This window comes from Aptenodytes forsteri, unplaced genomic scaffold (genome assembly GCF_000699145.1).
Source record: "Aptenodytes forsteri isolate BGI_AS27 unplaced genomic scaffold, ASM69914v1 Scaffold73, whole genome shotgun sequence".
Classification (NCBI taxonomy): domain Eukaryota; kingdom Metazoa; phylum Chordata; class Aves; order Sphenisciformes; family Spheniscidae; genus Aptenodytes; species Aptenodytes forsteri.
Window position 1 is genome coordinate 1,989,459 of NW_008796215.1, and position 19,466 is coordinate 2,008,924.

A 19,466-nucleotide genomic window follows, 5' to 3' on the forward strand; every position below is an offset into this window, starting at 1 on the left:
TCCCCGCCTTTGCCTTCTGCAGCTTGGGCGGTGAGGCTTGAGCACTTGCCGGTGAAGACCGAGGCAAAAAAGTCATTGAGTACCTCTGCCTTCTCCGTATCCCGGGTAACCAGGTCTCCCATTTAATTCCAGAGAGGGCCCACATTTTCCCTCGTCTTCCTTTTATCTCCGATGTACCTATAGAATCTTTTCTTGTTGCCTTTAAGCATCCTTGTTTTATTCTGTTTTGGTTTTTTTTTAAGATTCCATTGCTTATTTTGCTACAAGAGGTAGGCCAGTGATGTTGGAAGTACTTATAGCAGTCTTTGGTTTTCATAAACGTATGTTTCATAATATAATAGGATGGAAATAACACTTCAAACACATTTGCTTCTTGATTTTTACATCTGTGCAAGGCTGAATCTGATTCCACTTCTATGACATTATACAAGGAAGGCATATTTTCTTCTACCATAACTCTGAAACATTGTAAACTTTCCAAACATGGAATGCTTTCAGTAGAGGACTTGGTATGATCCAAGCACGAAGATTTCACAATTCTATTAATGCATGTAGTGGTAAGGGTATTTTTCTTTTTACCAAGGAAGAAATTTATTGGTAATGCCTATCTAGCATCTCTGATCAGAGGGTTTTCCCAAACATTTCAGAATGATAGTTGTGTAATTTGACTATGGATTTTTTTTTCATCCCTAAAGACAAGGTAGCTGTTACTTTTTACTGGACATTGAAAGCAAAGAGGTCTGGAATAAACTATTAATCGTAACTTTAATTTCATCTTATGGAACAATTGTTTTCACGTGCAGAGACTGAATACAGAATGGCTATAAGAGTCATAGGTCTTGAGAGCCAGTAGTGGTCTTGTGTATGTCTATAGGTGCTGTAGTCATTAGCTGGGGATTCAGTTGCTAAAGCCCTTGTAGCATGTGGTCACTGTGATGGTGCCATGTCCCTGTATCTTCCTGTACCTTTCACCAGACTTCCTGTTTGCAATCTTTAGGACTCGGTAGTTTCTGTCCTGGTGCACCTAGCTTTCCAGCTTAACTGTGGATTTGGTGAGCACAAACTGATTTAACTCCTGCAAAGAAGTGTTGTTTCAAACTCAGAAGGATGGCCTTGTGTATTGATATGTGGAAGGGTAGAAAACCCAGCACTTGGTTCAGTGCAAACGAGACCTGATCTAATATTAGTCAATAGAGAGCAAGGGTTTCTTCAATAACAAACTTCTGTGAAAGTGGGTTTTTTATTGTTTGGGTGCGTCAGTGGGGGTCCATGGTTCTGATCGTTGTCAAGCTTCAAGAAGGACTTCCCAGATGCTTTCCTCCTAAGTCACATGCCTCTTTGCTATCAGTATGAGAAAGTGGTCAAAACAGTCATTGTATCATACTAGTTCACTCAAGAAAAAGAACTATATGTAAATAAGCCTTTCTGTGAAAACATGTTTTCCATAGCCAGGTACTTCTAGGTTGGTATATACTCATCTTGACATGATTTTGAATATTTTCAGTAATACAGCTCAGTCCCCTTTGTAATGTCATGAAATGAAATCTGTAATAATCTTTTCTGTTTAACTGTGCCTAGCTGTTGACCATCTTAATTTTTTTTCTTTTAGGTATTGGCACATTAATAGCAAACAATGTTTATGATGCAGCATACCCACTTCATGATGTATGTATATACTATTAAAAATCTAGTTCTCTGATGGTATCACTCAATAGTGCATATGTTTATTGCCTGTGACAATGAAAATATATTCTAAAAGTGTGTGATTCTAGTATGAAAACTCTTACATAAGTACATTTCAAGTTGTGACCTAAAAGTAAAATCAACAATCTCAGAACAACTGAGCAATCTTTTATTGAATTTTACCTGGTTTTACATCAGTTATTAAATTATTTTCTTTCTCTAGGGTGAATATGAAGGCCAAAATGATGACATGAATGAAAGAAAGGTAAAATACATTGCAAAATTAATTTCATATTAGATATAATGTGATAAATGTGAATTAGTGTCCTAAATACTATCATAAAGCATTAACCAGTGTTCAATCAAGTAAATGTTTTTACAAATGCATATTTTTTGCATTACTTATTTTGCTCTATTTTTGCATATAAAAAATTTTTCACAAGACTTTTTATAAAGTCTTCTTATGAAGTATTTCAGTGAATTTAATTTGATATTTACAAATTGAAATGCTTCAGTTTTCCCTCTGCATGCATAGACAAGATTTTTCAACCTGTCAGGAAGCAAAAGTTGTTAAATAACTTATTTAATTATTTTCTTTCCACAGCCAGATGGTACTATAGAACAATGTTTACTAGAATAAAATATAGTTGTATTTTTCATTTGATTAGGCATTCAATTAAATTACATGCAATTTCTAAAAATCTGCTTCCAATTATTTTGTAAATAAAAAGTTTCTAGCTATCAAATGACTTTTGAAAATATATCACTGACCAACTGTCTGCACAAGAGAAATGGATGCATAATCAAAGACTATGCAAATTCAGACTGTTTTTAATACATATACTTACTATTAGAAATGAGCAAAACCGTTTAATTACTGTAATCCATTAAGATCCATTCCATATTGTTCGCTAATGTTTGCTCTTTTTTTTTTTTTCCTTTACATACAAACAATAGGACAGGAAATGAAGGGGGGAAATTGTGGGGAGAGAAAGGGGGAGAGGGAAGAATGAAGAAAAAGAGAATGTTTGGATGCCTAAAATATTTACTACACTAGAAATTCAATCGCATGTATTCTTGGTGACTTGTAAATAATTTCATGAATGCTTTTATCTCTGTGGTATTACATATTGGTATATGCCATCTGTTGCTTGAAGAAGAGGTAAGAAAATGCCATTAATTTGGCAAAACACAGTGTAGTTCTCAAGAGTATAATTGCCACAAATGATGGTTATTTGAGCATTTGAAGTGAAGACTGACTTCATAGGTCATACAAATAAATTTGATTTCTCCAGGATTAGTAAAAATTTGAGTACATAATTTCTTTGTAGTTTTTGGTAAATAGTGTTAACATTCAGCCACTAGATGTCTTCATGTGCCATATACAATTTAATTTAGTATATGAACTGTGGTAAGCAAAAGAGACAAAGCTGGAAAACAAACTATGAAGAAGCTTGTATATTTATGTCGGTTATTTTGAACTTTTTGTTCATGAAGAAATTGTCTATGCTGTACTTGCAGAATTTTCTCTAAGTGATAGTAGTGATACAGTAATGGACTCTGAAAGTCAGCTACATAGTTTACTGACTTATAAGGTTAGCAAAATTTTTAGAGAAGAAAGGTAAATGAACATTAGTCAATGGAGGAAGATTGGGTACTGTGGAAAAGGGGGGAAGAGGGCCTAAAAGGACTAGTGTCTGGAAAAATATTCACCCTACTAGTTGTATTTTGCGCTGCCTTCTTTTTATTCTGCCTATTAGGCTCAGTTATGAAGTGTTAAGTATTAAAAACATAAAAGGTTCTTTCCAGAAATACTCCATTGATTACTCACATATGTCTCTGCTGCCTAGCCATTGAATCTGCTGTTGTATTTCTATGCATAACATCATCTGTTTTCTATCTGAATCTAATAGTCTCAGTGTTTAATTTCCTGAAAAGCCCCGATCAGGTTTAAAGGAAAGGAGGGCATTTCTCAGTTTTATTTTTCTCTGCCTCTTTTTATTTTGTCCATTTTAACTTACCTGTATCTTCCATTTCAATTGTCTGTTGTATAAGCCCAAAGAATGATGAACTGAGCCTGTCTGGGGTACTTATGCCAATAAGGCAGCACAAGTAATTAAGGTTTATGTACCAGTTCATAATATAAAAGGTTAATCCTCATTAACCCTCTTCAGGATTTCCTTGGAAAAAATGCAGTGTGAAACAATACTTTTGTCTCATCCTATGAGAATTAGAAATCTGCAGTCAGTGAAACCCACTCTTTTCCTAAGACTGTTGATTAGAGTAAAGGAATTTCCCTGTTTTAGTGTGATTTCTGCTCTAGAAAAAATCTTTTTAAGAAAGCTATTGCACAGCAGCATGGTAATAACTTGCCATTAGTATAAACACTGACTTGGTCTTTTTTAAGCTTCTAGCCCACTGGCAACTTGTAACCCTTCATTGCTAGCAATATGTTTGACATTGAGAAATACATAAGGGCTTTGTTACCTACCTGGGAACTACACTGTTGTCATATACTACAACAACATCCCTGGAATATTAGAAGCAGATTGGAAAGTATTATTATAAACTTACAGAAAGTAGTGCTTTTAAGTGAAGCTGATAAAGTACAATAAATTATATTACAAAACTCTTCCTAGAATTCCTTTCAATTTAGTAAATATCATGAAAGGAAGCACATTCCAGCTTCCAAATTAAGCTTAATCTTCTAAAATTGCAGTGTTGAGACTGAGGTTTAGTGTGGGCAACACTCATGAATGGAAAATATTCATGCCATAAACTCACCTTCAGTGCTTTGGAATCAGAATAACCAGTGTGATTCTGTAGTCTGACATAATGCCATAGCAACCTGTTTCCGAACTGACCGTGATTTTAGAAAGACCTTTCTTATTGCTCTTCAAATTTCATTCTGTAGCTGTGTTCAAAACAGCTTTTGAATAGTTCTAATAATTTAATAGCTTTAACTTTCTTGTTTTGTATATTTCAGTGAATGCGTTTATTAGTATGATCATTTATGCAAATAAATAAAATTGTAGGTAATGCTGTGGGGTAATGGCAAGGGGTGATTTTGAATAGGTAATTGCAAGTATTCGTATGAAAATATCAATATGGCAGCCAGGGCAATCCTCTTCAATTCCTGTTGAAGCCAAAGAAAATCAAACCTAGTCTCATAATTTCTTTCCACAAGTGCAAAGCATTTTGCAAGACTCTGCTCCAGAAGAGTAATATTCTAAAAGCCAAGACTCCATACTCCTTGAATCTCATTGCCGAATTCCCAATTGCTTCAGCAGTGTAGGGTTTACTCCCTGATCTATGAACAGAAAATACTTTATGCTGTATCTTTAATGAGTATGCAATGGCATAGCTCTGTTCACTTAAATGGTTGCAAACCAGTTACCGTATTCTGAACAATAATACTTCGTTGATGCATGTTTGCAGGATCCAGGTCTTAATTGGTCACTTGATATTTATATAGTTTTCACATAGTATCTGCAGGAGGAGAGGCATTATAAACAGTAGAAAAATGTGATTGGAAAACCTCAAAATATCTCAAGATAACTCTGCAGTTACAGTATCTGAAATTTCTCCACACTTACTTTAATTGTGCTGTTAACTTCATAAGATGGTGTAGCATGCTGCTAGCTGTCAAAATGGACCATCTGACAAATGCAACTACTGATAATTGCAAAAACTATATGTACTTTGTTACTAACATCCTCTCCAGCTCTTGCATACTTACATAACTCCATTGTGCAATAATCTGTTATTTGCTGGAAAAAAAGCACCATGCTTAATGAGCATCTATTTTGCAGATAGAACTGAACAGTTTGCAATCTAGTCTGGAACTAAGCTGATGAGTTCCACGTATTACACATTTTGAAAAAATCTGTATCTTACTGTTTTAAAATTACTGCTTTTGACTGTCTTTGGAGTTCCTTTTTTTCTGTTAAAGTAAAAAATAAGTAAAAAAATATTTAATTTAACTTCTCTGCAGAATATCTTCTGTATGTACCTGGTTGTGTATTCGTGTGCATGTGTTTCTTGGTTTGTGTCTTCCTCCCCAGCAGCTTTAAAACTTATTGCCCAGTCCCAGCCAAAGTTTACCGAAGAATAGAAACCTCCAAGGTATTAACTCAGCAATTACATTGCTTCACATTAACTACAATTTCCATGAGATAGGTGAGGGACTGTCAGTGCTAACAGCAAGGGAGAAACTGAAGTATGAGGTCATCTCTTGGAGCCAGCAGATATTCCACACAGAAGCTCATTCTCAAAACACAGTTTCATCACTACTCCAATTTTACTAGGAATGACGTGGTGCCTTATTTTAAAGGAGCTGCCCGCACCTCTCGTATGCTACTCTTTTTCTGGACCCCCTCCACTTCTTTTTAGAAAATAGGGATAAAAGGCTTGACACCTGCCCTTTTGGATGATACAGATTTATAATCTATAAATAGTGATGTGGTTAATTTTGTTTCATTTATCATCATATTCTGGTTATTTGTTTATTATTTTTTGATGCACTCTGTACTTCAAGAAATAGTTTTCAATGAGCATGTTGTCTTAGACTGCCTACAGTCTTGTTGCAGCATAAAACTGTGAGAGGAATACAAATGATTCAGGTAGTTCCACAGAAAATTTTGCTCCTTTGCACAGGACTGCACTGATTTTTATTTTCCTCTGAAGATCAAATATGGTGAACAGTCATCTAACTTTGTTAGATCCTGCTGATGTTTCCTTTGAGCTTCCTGTGGTCTTCATATAATTCTGGAAAGCTTCATTTTTGAATGTCCTTTCTGGATTATTAATAAATGCATACACAGTTATAAAATGTCCTGCTATCAAATTAACTCTTTTAACAAATTGTTAATTGCATGGTAATTTCTATCCAGTGGCTGGCTTTTGTTTCAGAACAGCGTGATGTCTTTCACACCATAATTACCAGTTTCCTTTACAGCCTCTTGTAAAAGAGTATCAAAGGTTTCTTTCTTCTTTTTGAAAGTTCAACAAAGTTGTGTCACATAGATCACAGCAATGAAAGAGGGAATGAGGAAGACTATCCTGAGTCCATTGCCTATGGCAGTTGGGTGTATTGTGGTTAATATACCACAGGTCCTGAAATGCTTCCTTTTATCCCACTGGATTCCTCCCATCATAAGAAGTTTCTGTAGGATCTGCGCCTTCCTTTGTGCTGTCTGTAAGCTATGGGTGAATTTGCATTTCCAACAGTAAACACGTGAACTTGTGTGTCCATGTGCAGCATGGGGAGAGAAGGGGCTTTTACATGGGCTCTACTGGGTATAGTAGCCTCAGGAGCTGAGCAGGAGAGCAGGATGGTTTTGCCACATACCTCTTGGTATGTTTTTACGTACCAGTTTACCAGTTTTGAATTCTTACCTCAGTTCACTTCACCTTGGACCTGGAAACACTGGTCAGTACTTATCTATGGTGTGATTCCAGACATTAAATAAATTACATCATAGAAGAAATCCATTCTGCAAGTAGAATTATTTCTAGCATCTTTCCAAAGATTTCCACAAGACTACAGCATCTTTTATTTTTCCTTTTGAGCCTTTCTATTTAACATCACTGTCTAATAAATGTGGTGAGGAGGGGGTAGGTATGGGGAGAAAGATGTGTGTACACCATCCTCTCATTGCTTGCTTGGTTGGAGTTGTCCATAACTGTCTGAAAAATATACTTGGAAGTTTGTTTTGAAGTATGGGAAACTGCTTTTTTTGGTACATATATTTTTAACTCTTAGAAGATGATTGTAAAAACAGATGGGAGCACTTCTTTCAAGTTAATTTTCTTTTTTTTTTTTTTTTTTTTTTATTTAGTTGCTGTATCGAGAATGGGCAAGATACGGAGTATTTTACAAGTTTCAGCCTATTGACCTCATAAGGTAATATGGACATGTATAAAACACTAAGGCACCTGGTTCTTAGCTGATGCAGATTAATTAAATTCCTTCCAGTTACTCCAGCAAATGAAATCTTGGATTGATCAGAGCATTAAAAACAATGCTCTCACTGCTTTTCTGTAGCTCTGATAATAGTTTACTGTAACAAAAATACACTAAACAATAATGTACCTTTGTTTTTGTATAGTGCTTATTCCTGGAAGAATGTCATACTTCAGATTTTTTTTTTAAAAAAACATTAATTCTTTCAAAAAAGAGGAATTTCCATTTTCATTGATGAATTTTTATTGGATAGTATGGTCACAAAGTCTGATGAATAATCAGAAGCTGGTGTTCACATCATGAATCAGTGTGAAAGTATTTGACAGTTTTGAAATTTATTTGATTTTTTTACTCCTGGTTTTACAAGTTTTATTCATCTGAACACATCCATATGTGTTCTTAGTGTTTTTTGTGTATTTTGAATTTTGACGTTACAAACATAGAAGAAGTTGGGCTTAAAATAAGACAAAACAAAACCACCATGCTTTTTAAGGAATTTCAACAATATCTCTACAAGACTGCCAAACCAAACCAAAACAATTTTTGTTGTGTACTATAAATACTGAGTAAAGAAAAGGAAATGTTTGTGAAAACTGCTGACTTGAAATATTCTTACATAAGATATCTCTCTAGGAATAAATGAACTGTGATATTAACAAACAAAGCATAGGAAAAAAACCCCAAAATCTGTTTCTGGATAATTTGTATACATAAGAAAGATGACATTCATTAGCATTTCTCTTTCAAATAATCAAACTACAACTAGGCTTTTTATGTAATCTGCCTCTACGTGATTACCTGCAAAAGCTGGTGTTAGTAGTACAGATAATCAATAATCTTTGTAAAATGTATTTATTATATTTTGAGTTAAAGTTGAAATGCTGCATAAAGTTTTTCAAAGACTTAACCATTAACTTGTAGTGTGAGCAGAATTGCTCTTTATTGGGAGAGAAATGTTTTAAATTGACAAATGGTAGTGAGACCATCAAATCTTATTGAGGTTCTGCAAGGCTTTGAAATTTCCACTTCTTTGCCTCAATGTTTTTGTGCAGGATTTATGTACTTTTTGAACACCAGTTATTCCAGGCCAGGCTACTGTATAGAATAGATAAACTCAGAACAAGATTACAACACTTGGTATGTTGTTAGTAAATATTACAAATGTTTAGTTAAACTGTGACTGGCTAGAGGAATTCTCAAGTTTTACCCGAACTGACAACTCAGCTGAATTAAAAATAGAGGTACATCTGCTTACACTCCATCTTCATTTGTATCTTGCTGTCTCCATTATAATGTTTCACTATACTGATATGATTTCATAGAAATTCTGTGGTTTAAACTTCTGTGAGAAAGAAAAAAAAGACCAGACATGTGCAATTGATTCTCTGTTCTCAGAGATGATTTTTCTTGCTTTTATCTTCCATACTTTGCTTGACTGCAAGTTTGACTGTTAGCACTAGAATAAATGTGGTTTTTATTTTCTGGGTAATGTTAGAGCTTTAGAGTATATATACCTGAAGAATTACTACCCTTTTCTTTCTGCAGCTGAACTAGGTTTTTGCACCTCTGTACCATGGGGGGCATTTGAGCTCAGTGTCAATGTGGATGCTTATTCCCTTGGCAAACATCAACTACACTTTGTGGATTTTGATAATTTACTATGATCCTTCTTTCTTAGATTGATTAGATTATACTCAACTTTTTTCTGGTTATGGGAGCACTGTGTAACTTAACAAGTTTATATACAGGCTTTGATGGACAGAAGAAGCAGCATTTATTTTGCCTTATATTCAAAGCCTTTTCTGACTGATGATTTAAAATACATTAACAGTGTTGAAATATGTTGCTTAAATAATATTCACATCCCCAAATTAATTAGACATTTTAGTCTAATTTTTAATACAACTTGCAACAGTGCAAATCTTTTTAACTATTTTAACTATTTCACCTTTTTACAGTAAGAATGCAAATTGAAAGTCATTCTTTAACCAAAATGCCTATGCTGGAAGACTAGATATGGCACTGTAGAGTTATTATAAATCATTCCCGGTGCCTCAGTTCCTTGCTTCTGGCCATACAGTTGTTGCCAGTTTCCAAGTGATTGTACACCAAAGCTAAGAACCACGTATTTGTTATGCTCACTCTTGGCACAGACCAGGGATTCTCTGAGGTGCCTTCTAAGGTCTGATATCCTGAGGAAATGCTAATTGCATAGTCAGTCATAGAATATTTTCAAGTTCTTAAAAATGTAAAACCAAATAAAGGACCATTACGTTATTCACTGACAGTTCCATTCACTCCTGTGTCTTAATCTGTAAAAGTATTCTGCTCTGGCTTTATGCACCTCTTCCGGCTATAGGGAAAAGCTAATTTTTTTTGTAAATTAAGAAATACAGTAGTTATTGAGGAGGGTTTCATCAAATAAGAACATGGTGGGTGTTACATATTTCTGTTCTACAGCAAAACAATTCCAGTTAAAAACTTACAGTTCCATTCACTCCTGTGTCTTAATCTGTAAAAGTATTCTGCTCTGGCTTTATGCACCTCTTCCGGCTATAGGGAAAAGCTAATTTTTTTTGTAAATTAAGAAATACAGTAGTTATTGAGGAGGGTTTCATCAAATAAGAACATGGTGGGTGTTACATATTTCTGTTCTACAGCAAAACAATTCCAGTTAAAAACTTTAAGGGAATATATAGTGCAGATTATGCAGATAGTACAGTGTGAATTGAGGGCTGATTTGTAAAAAGTTTATAACACCCAGTCTCTCAGTGCACATCCAGATATTAAATAACATTGCTTAAAACAAAGCCTGGCTAATGCAGTGCTTTATTTTCAAAAGCATATGAATGTCTAAATATAGCCATATTAATTACATTTTTGCCTTTCATACATGTCTATTTTCAACTCAGATGAAGAGGATGATAAACATTTTTTTGAGAGGGAAATTACCAAATTTTTGCTAACAGATATCTTAGGTTATCTGAAGGTTTACCTCCGCTTTCAGTCACCCTTAGACTTGGAAGGGATGAGTGATATATTAACAAGTAGAGAATGAAAGTTGCAGGTCTGGGATGTGCAGGGCTCTAGAGGTTTGCCTGTTATAATGTACTTTTTTTTCTCATCCTAATTTAAGTATTGATTTCTACTAGAGAGGAGTTTCTCTAGTGTAGCTTTCTTGTAGGAATGCACTTAACCAACAGTAGTTCCTCTCAATCCTTGTAATGTAATTTAAAAGGTGCTATAAAAACATATCTGTGGTTCATTGATTTTTTTCTATTTTGATGATGCTCTTTCCTCAAATGAAGATGAGTTCAAACCCAGTTCTTAGCAATTTTTGCAGTTAATCCTTTTGTTAATTTCCTAAGGGGTAATACTACTGTTGAACCAGAGACAGGGAGGACACTCCCTAGGAGTTTTAAGAACATGCGTAAAGAAATCAGGTTTTATGATTTTTTTATAAATGTTATAATATGTTAATCCAAGTTTTAACTAGTGATTCTAGAATGAATAGGTTGTGAATAGAGACCTCTGGAGGTCCCTAGACGTACCCTCCGCTCAAAGCAGGGCTGGCTTGAAAGCCAGATCAAGTTGCTCAGGAGTTTTGAAATCTCCAAGGGTGGAGATCACATGACCTCTCTGGGTACCCTTTCCAGTGCTGCACCACACTCGGGGAAAAATTTTTTCCTTCTGTCCAGACCAAATTTTCCTTGGTACAACTCACAGCCGTTGTCTCTTGTCTTTTAGCAGTGCACCTCTAATGAGTTATAACAGGTCAAGAAAACATACAGCAAGCGTAAGAAGTGCAATAGAATTTATAATGAATCATATTTCTGGTTGAATGCAACCTTTATCACTTAGGAGCTCTAAATGACAGATGAAATGAGTCTGCTAAGGTTACTGATATCACAAAGAGGTGGTTATCCTTCTGAGACAAAAGCTTACTTAACTCCTGGAAAATTGGCAAGTTACCTTCTTAATGGACATCTTGAAGTACCTGCAGATGGGAACCTGTGTATGAACTGAAATTCCAGATAGAGGACCATCATCATAGAGTGGAGGTCTCCTTTCGTTATCTTATTATTAATATAAAATTATTTCACCCTAAGGAAGACAGCCAGCATGGCTTCACCAAGGGCAAGTCCTGCCTGACTAACCTAGTGGCCTTCTATGTTGGAGTGACTACATCAGTGGACATGGGAAGGGCTACAGATGTCGTCTATCTGCACCTCTGTAAGGCCTTTGACATGGTCCCCCACAACATCCTTCTCTCCAAACTGGAGAGGTATGGATTTGATGCGTGGACTGTCCAGTGGGTGAGGAATTGGTTAGATGGTCACATCCAGAGGCTAGTGGTCAACAGCTCTCCAGATGGAGATTGGTGATGAGTGGTGTCCTGCAGGGGCCCGTATTGGGACCAGTACTGTTTAATATCTTCATCATTGACATAGACAGTGGGATCGAGTGCACCCTCAGCAAGTCTGCAGGTGACACCAAGCTGAGTGGTGCAGTTGACACACCTGAGGGACGGGATGTCATCCAGAGGGACCTGGACAAGCTGGAGAAGTGGGCCTGTGTGAACCTCATGAGATTTAACAAGGCCAAGTGCAAGGTCCTGCATGTGGGTCGGGGCAACCCCCGGTATCAATACAGGCTGGGGGAAGGAGGGTCTGAGAGCAGCCCTGCCAAGAAGGGCTTGGGGGTACTGGTAGATGAAAAGCTGGACATGAGCCAGCAATGTGCGCTCGCGGCCCAGAAGGCCAATCGTATCCTGGGCTGCATCAAAAGAAGCATGGCCAGCAGGTCACGGGAGGTGATTCTGCCCCTCTACTCTGCTCTGGTGAGACCCCACCTGGAGTACTGCATCCAGCTCTGGAGCCCTCAGCATAAGAAAGACACGGACCTGTTGGAGCAGGTCCAGAAGAGGGCCACGAAAATGATCAGGGGGATGGAACATCTCTCCTGTGAAGAAAGGCTGAGAGAGTTGGGGTTGTCCAGCCTAGAGAAGAGAAGGCTTCGGGGAGACCTTATTGCAGCCTATCAGTACTTAAAGGGGGCTTCTAAAAAAGATGGTGGCAAACTTTTTAGCAGGGCCTGTTGCGACAGGACAAGGGGGAATGGCTTTAAACTAAAGGGGGGTAGATTTAGACTAGATAGAAGGAAGAAATTTTTTATGCTGAGGGTGGTGAAACACTGGCACAGGTTGCCCAGAGAGGTGGTGGATGCCCCACCCCTGGAAACATTCAAGGTCAGGTTGGACGGGGCTCTGAGTAACCTGATCTAGTTGAAGGTGTCCCTGCCCATGGCAGGGGGGTTGGACTAGATGACCTTTAGAGGTCCCTTCCAACCCAAACTATTCTATGATTCTATGATTCTGTAAGTCAAGGAGAGCTACGTGCTTTTTTATTTGTGGTGGAGCTTATTTTAATATTAGTGCTTCTAAAAGGTCCCAGCTCATCAGCTCCTTCTAGTCCATCTCCTTTTTCATGTTTTCATTTCTATTTCCTATTGCTAGGACTTCACCTAGCTTCTTAATAACTAAAAGGCTACATTATCTATAGCATGATTACTTTCAAAGCACCAGGTGCCTGTATATGCTTATCTTGCTGTAAAGCCTAAAAGTGGGAAGACATGGTCATTGTAAAGATTAAGTTTATGTATACAATAACTCTTTTTGCAGGAGTAGGTGGAAAAGCGTATTAACCAAAATATTATTTATAGTGTATAGCATGTAAATCAAAACTTGGGAGTTTCTGTTACTCAAACTGTCTGCCTAATATATTTCTTCCTTCCTATTTTTAACTATGTTTTTCTTTTGTATGGAAAATTGTTTCAACTTTGTCTGTAATGAATTTTGGCCCTTCATTGCAGTGTGCCTGTGTTGAACCTGCTTTTGTCCGAACAGTCACCAGTTCCCCCCTGTTCCTGCATTTGAATGCTGTCTTCCTAAAGCAGAACAGCCTGCAGCTTTCTCTTCCTGGCAGTTTTTAAAGTGATGACAGACCTATAATGTTCAAAAGTTTGATTGTCTCGGCTCTGGATACTGTTGCCTTCACTTTCAATGTCTTGGGGCCTGTGTAGTGCAGTGTTCAATGTAAGCAATCAAACTCCAAAAGTGTTCTTACTGGTTTGCCTTTTTTTCTTTTTTCTTCTTTCATCAAACTTCACCACAAAAGACAAACTGCATATATCTGCTTGCCCTACTTAGGATAGGGTAGTTTTAAAGGAGTGATAAAATAAGAAAATGGGAGTTCTGCTGAAATGGTGTTTTTATTGTCTTTAGAGATAAGTGTTGCTTCCTTGGCAAAAGTGTAGTTAAGATCAATTTCTGGTACCGCATTCTTCTAACTGTGGCCATCTATCCTGCTCAATACATTAGCAAATCACTGCTTCTTTCACCACCGTTCTTTGTAGCCACATCTTCATCTCTGGAGAGAGAGAACATTTGACTCCACATACTGTCTAGAACTGCAAGAACTTGGAAATAAAGGTCTGTGGTGCCCTCCCTAATTCCAGAGGTACACTCAAATGTTGTTCGATCATTGTTTACACTAACTTTGGTGTTATTGATCCTCAAAGTGCAGATTCTCCTGTATGTTTTAATTCCTCTGCTTCTCTGTCACCCTTCTGTTTTTATTGTGAATTAACCTAACCAAACGTCCGATCTTTATCTTTTATGCAATGTAACCACTTTGGCAGAAAGCAACTTTGTGATATGTGGTTATCTCATGGGGATTGAACAACACTCTCTAATGCTTGCCACAGAGCTAAGCCTAATCAGTCCAGAATAATATTTTGGGAGAGATACATATACAGCACCCCACTCTGTGGTGGGCTGGCTGACCCAGCAGGTCAGTCTTATACTTCCTAGATTTGCAACAAATATCTGTGTCTTTTCTGAAAGCCAGGTTCCAAAGCAGGGAACAGTGAAGCCTGCCTCCCATATACAGCCGGCAGACTGAGAGCAGTGAGCTCCCTTCACGCTCTCCCTCTGCAAGGCTCACATGACTATCACCAGCTTCCATAAGGCTGCAGAGAGAAAACTCCACCATGGTAGATGTGCAGGATAATACCCACTTCCTAATGCCTGGAGAACAGTTATGTTACAAAATTTTCTCTATGCTTAAGCAACTGCTAGTTCAGGTGGTTATTTACTACCTTCTGAGTAAGACATCACTTACAGCATGGAGTCTGTACACTGTTAAAATGAGGAGCTTTTCTCTACCTGACAGTTGATTCCTTATTTAACAGAAATGCCTATTCAGTGGAAACCAAGCATGTTTCAGACTTACCCATTGATTCTTTTCTTTTATAGCCCCTTTTCTTCACTGTGTGCCAGTGGGGTGCTCCTCATTTTTCAGCGTTCCCTTTTCCTTTGAGGGAGAAGGGAGCTTGCTTTCTTTTTGGGTATTAGTGATCAGTGTGTTTAGAGTGTTGTGCTTTCCCCCTTAGTCTGGTGAATTACTGTAGCATTATTCTGAGACGACACTGATTCATGGGATCCTGGAGAGGGTTCCCTTATGCCAGGTGGGTAGTTACAGTAAAAAAACAGTTCTTGGTAAATAACTAAATGGCTCAGTTCCCACACAGAAGTATGGGAACACTATGCAGTTCTTCCCTGACTGTCTTTAGCAGGCATATCTTCAACATTCACAAAGATGCTGAGGCTATATGCAAGGAATTCTTTATTAGGAAAAAGAGAAAAAAGCTTTAAGCCTGGGAAAGTACAGTAATCAAACAAACATAGCATTAAATAGAAAAATGCCCATGAGCTCTACCAGTAACTTTGGCAGTAGTTCATCTGCTCCTTTCCAAACCTCTGATGAGAACGTGCCTGAGGCAATAATCTGAGCATATCTTCTCACTATAACCCTTTTGCACTTTGAGTCCAACATCTTTTTATAGTTCCAAGGAACTCTACAACAAAGATTCATTCCCAACATGGGGTACGTTCAACTTACAGTTCATCATCATTAAAGCACTAGGCACAGTGGGATGTGCTATGCCAGCATCCACTCAGCCTTGATGTTGTCCTTTATGTCAGTTTTTAGAGCAGAGAGCTTCCTGGAGGGAGCCAGAAGCAGGTGGAACCCTGGAGCAGAGTCCTAGCTGTTGAGAAAGGAGCGCTTTCTCCATCATTATAATTCTTTCCCCTTTCCAGTGTCTGTGTGATCTCATTACCCCTCATGACCCCAGTTTATTTATTAATGGACTTTTGTATCATGTCATACGCCCATTAAAATGGACTGCATATTAGATGCTTGATGCTAGGACAGCACTTTTCATCTGCAGTTGTAGGGAGTTTCCCCTCCACCTCTGGAACTTCTCATCACAGGGCTTACACGAGTGCTCCAGCCTGTGTTTATTGCAAAGCAGAGGGTTTTTGCTCATGGTGCATAAATCACTGAAGAATTTGTATTGAATTATTCTGCTGGGTGCAGGCCTGTGACTGGAGTGAGATGATTTACTTACAGCTCTGCATTTCATAGACTTTGCCAGTCCTGTAGGAAGTTGTTCTCTCTCTGTCTGTTTTGGCAAGAGCTTGGTCTTATTTATTGGTGCTTGTATGAGAGATGGAATTTTAAACTGTAGGTTTGTATTGCAGTGCTGAGGAAAACCAGATCCCTGCTTTCCGATAAACATAATTCCCAGGCTTCAGGTCACTGTCTGAGCCCTAAGATCCTCATTACCATCCAGATTCCTCACTCCTTTGGTGGGATTTTCAAAAGCTAGATCCAGCAAAGGATGTACACATCTACATCAGGACTTATGCAAAGCCAAGGCTCTGAAGACTGAAGTTGTTGCTGTGCAGCTTCCTGGTGCCTCCCCCTTGGATTGTGTAGTTTTGTAGGCAGCTAGAGTTCGGTTTTATCCGTGTGCAGAACTGTCTCAGGCTAAGTTCCGTAGTGCCTGTATGATGCCTAAACTTCACAGCCAGAAACTTGTATTTCTTAATGGACTTGAGTGATAGGTCCCAATCCAACAGGTATCGTTGGAGGTGATATCAGTGTATTTTGACAGGAAATGCAAGTTTGTTGTTTAAAACTGGAGAAGCAAAAGCCAGAGGTGGGAGGCCACATTGAAACAAAAGAGGAAGTCCTGCACATTTTTATATACATGCTTATAAATATTTGTAGGCATCTAGAGGTGTGTATGGCTGGGAACTGCAGGGAGTAGAAAGTAGTTGCTGCATTTGGGTGGTTACAGTTCTGTTTATCTTTCTTGTAAAACTGCTCTTGACATCTTAATCTCAGTAGAAAGTTCTGGCTATGGCATGTTGGGGTGAAAGGAGGTCCTTTTCCGACTCCTTGAGTGCTGACCAGGGGTTAAGACCAACCCTTGTAATCTGGTTTAAAGGTATACCCCAATATTAAGATGCTTTGTATGAAAATCCTATCTCTCTCTGTACAAAAGTTACATTAGAACAGACCATAGCTTTGTCTGATCCAGTAATCTGTCTCCAACAGTGGGCAAAACCAAGGTGGCAAGGGAAGAGATTAAGAACTGGGCACCATGTAACAGTTATCCCCAGAAAACACCTGCAGAAAGAAGGTTTCCAACATGAGAAATCTCTGAACTTCAACAGTCAGTACAGAGAGCAGAAAAATGAACATTTTAGTGCGGTATTGAGCAGGTGATTACTGCTGTTGTGTACTACTGTCTTTGTGGAATAGTTGCAATTGAAGTGCTCAAAGATCACAAAATCACAGAACGGTTGAGGTCGGTGGGGACCTCTGGAGCTCATCTGGTCCAAACCCCTGCTCAAACAGGGCCATCTAGAGCCAGTTTCCCAGGACTGTGACTAGATGTTTTTTGAATATTTCTAAGGAGAGAGACTCCACAACCTCCATGGGCAACCTATTCCAGTGCTCGGTCACCCTCACAGTAAAAAAGTGTTTCCTGATGTTCAGAGGGAACCTCCTGTGTTTCAGTTTGTGCCCATGTGCCCATTGCCTCTTGTCCTGTCACTGGGCACAACTGAAAAGAGCCTGGCTCTGTCCTCTTTGCACCCTGCCTTCAGGTATTTACATACATTAATATGATCTCCCCTGAGCCTTCTCTTCTCTAGGCAAAACAGTCTCAGCTCTCAGCTTTTCCTCATATGTGAGGTGCTCCAGTCCCTTAATCATCCTTGTGGCCCTTCACTGGACTCTCTCCGGTATGTCCATGTCTCTCTTGTACTGAGGAGCCCAGAACTGGACACAGTACTCCCACTGTGGCCTCACCAGTGCTGAGCAGAGGGGAAGGATCACCTCCCTTGACCTGCTGGCAATACATTATCTAAAGTAGCCAAAGATACCATTCACCTTCTTTGCAGCAAGGGTACATTGCTGGGTCATGTTCAGCCTAGTGTGCACCAGGACCCCTGGGTTCTTTTCTGCCAAGCTGCTTTCCAGCTGGGTGGCCCCCAACAAATACTGATGCATGGGGTTGTTCTTCCCCAGGTGCAGGACTTTGCACTTCTCCTTGTTGAATTTCACGGCGTTCCTGTTAGCTCATTTCTCCAGCCTGTTGAGATCCCTCTGGATGGCAGCATGACCCTCTGACATATCAGCCACTCCTCCCAGTTTTGTGTCATCTGCAAACTTGCTGTGGGTACACTCTGCCCCATCATCCAGATCATTAATGAAGATGTTAAACAGGACTGGACCCAGTATTGACCGCTGGGATACACTGCTAGTCACTGGCCTCCAACTAGACTTTGTGTCACTGACCACCACTCTCTGGGCCCGGACATTCAGCCAGTTTTCAATGCACCTCACTGTCTGCTCATCCAGCCCATACATGAACAACTGCTCTATGAGAATCTTATGGGAGACAGTATCAAAGACCTTACTGAGGCCAGGTAGGCAATATTCACTGCTCTCCCCTCATCTACGAGGCCAGTCACTTCATCATAGAAGTTTATGAAGCTGGTCAAGCATGACTTCCCCTTGGTGAAGCCATGCTGACTACTCCTGATGATTTTCTCGTCTTTAATGTGCCTGGAGATGGTTTCCAGGATTAGCTGCTCAATCACCTTCCCTGGGATTGAGGTGAGGCAGATTGGCCTGTAGTTCCCTAGGTCCTCCTTCTTGTCCTTCTTGAAGATGGGGGTGACATTTGTTTTCCTCCAGTCTTTGGGCACTTCTCCCACTTGCCATCATCGATCAAGAATTATTGAGAGTGGCCTTGCAATGACATCTGCCAACTCCCTCAGCACTCGTTGGTGCATCCCATCAGGGCCCATGGTCTTGTGTATGTCCAGTTTGCTTCAGTATTCCCTGACCTGATCCTCTTCCACCACGGCTACATCTTCCTTGCTCCAACCTTTCCCCCTGATCTCTGGGACCAGATTCCTGAAGGCCTGAAAGATAATGAACCAGAGGCTTGCATGCGTTTAACTTGCAGGATGCATTTGAATGACTTTTGTTTGCCTTTCCATTTGTCACAGTCTCAGAAGTCTTGAGGACCAGCAGTTTAAATTTTAGTTAAACAAGAAAGTTCTGTAACTGTCTTATTGGCTCAAAATGCCAAGAGGCAAGCCTTGCTATCTCAGGGTGTGCAGTAATACTGTGACTAAAAAAGAATTTATTATACTTGTCTTTCATTGGAAATTAGCCACTAGATGGTGTCTATCTGACAGTAGTAATACTTACAGTGCAAGTATTTACAAGTACTTACTAAAGCAAATACATGAAATTAATTCAGACTCTGTAGTAAGGCTTAGCTATATTAATTTGAAAAACAAGAAAGCTTTCATGAAATATTAGTTATTATAAATCAAAGTTATTTATGAAAAGAAGCCAGTATTTGAGCTTCAAACTCTGTTAATCTA

At 38.8% G+C, this 19,466-nt stretch overlaps 1 protein-coding gene across 1 annotated transcript in view; it reads left to right on the forward strand.

Moving 5' to 3' along the window:
• Positions 1–19,466, forward strand: part of ANO2 (anoctamin 2) — a 217,381-nt gene that overhangs the window by 54,281 nt on the left and 143,634 nt on the right. The window contains exons 8-10 of the mRNA XM_019474448.1: positions 1,610–1,665; positions 1,907–1,948; positions 7,524–7,588. Coding sequence (XP_019329993.1) covers positions 1,610–1,665; positions 1,907–1,948; positions 7,524–7,588 — 163 coding nt within the window. The remainder of the gene's footprint in view (positions 1–1,609; positions 1,666–1,906; positions 1,949–7,523; positions 7,589–19,466) is intronic.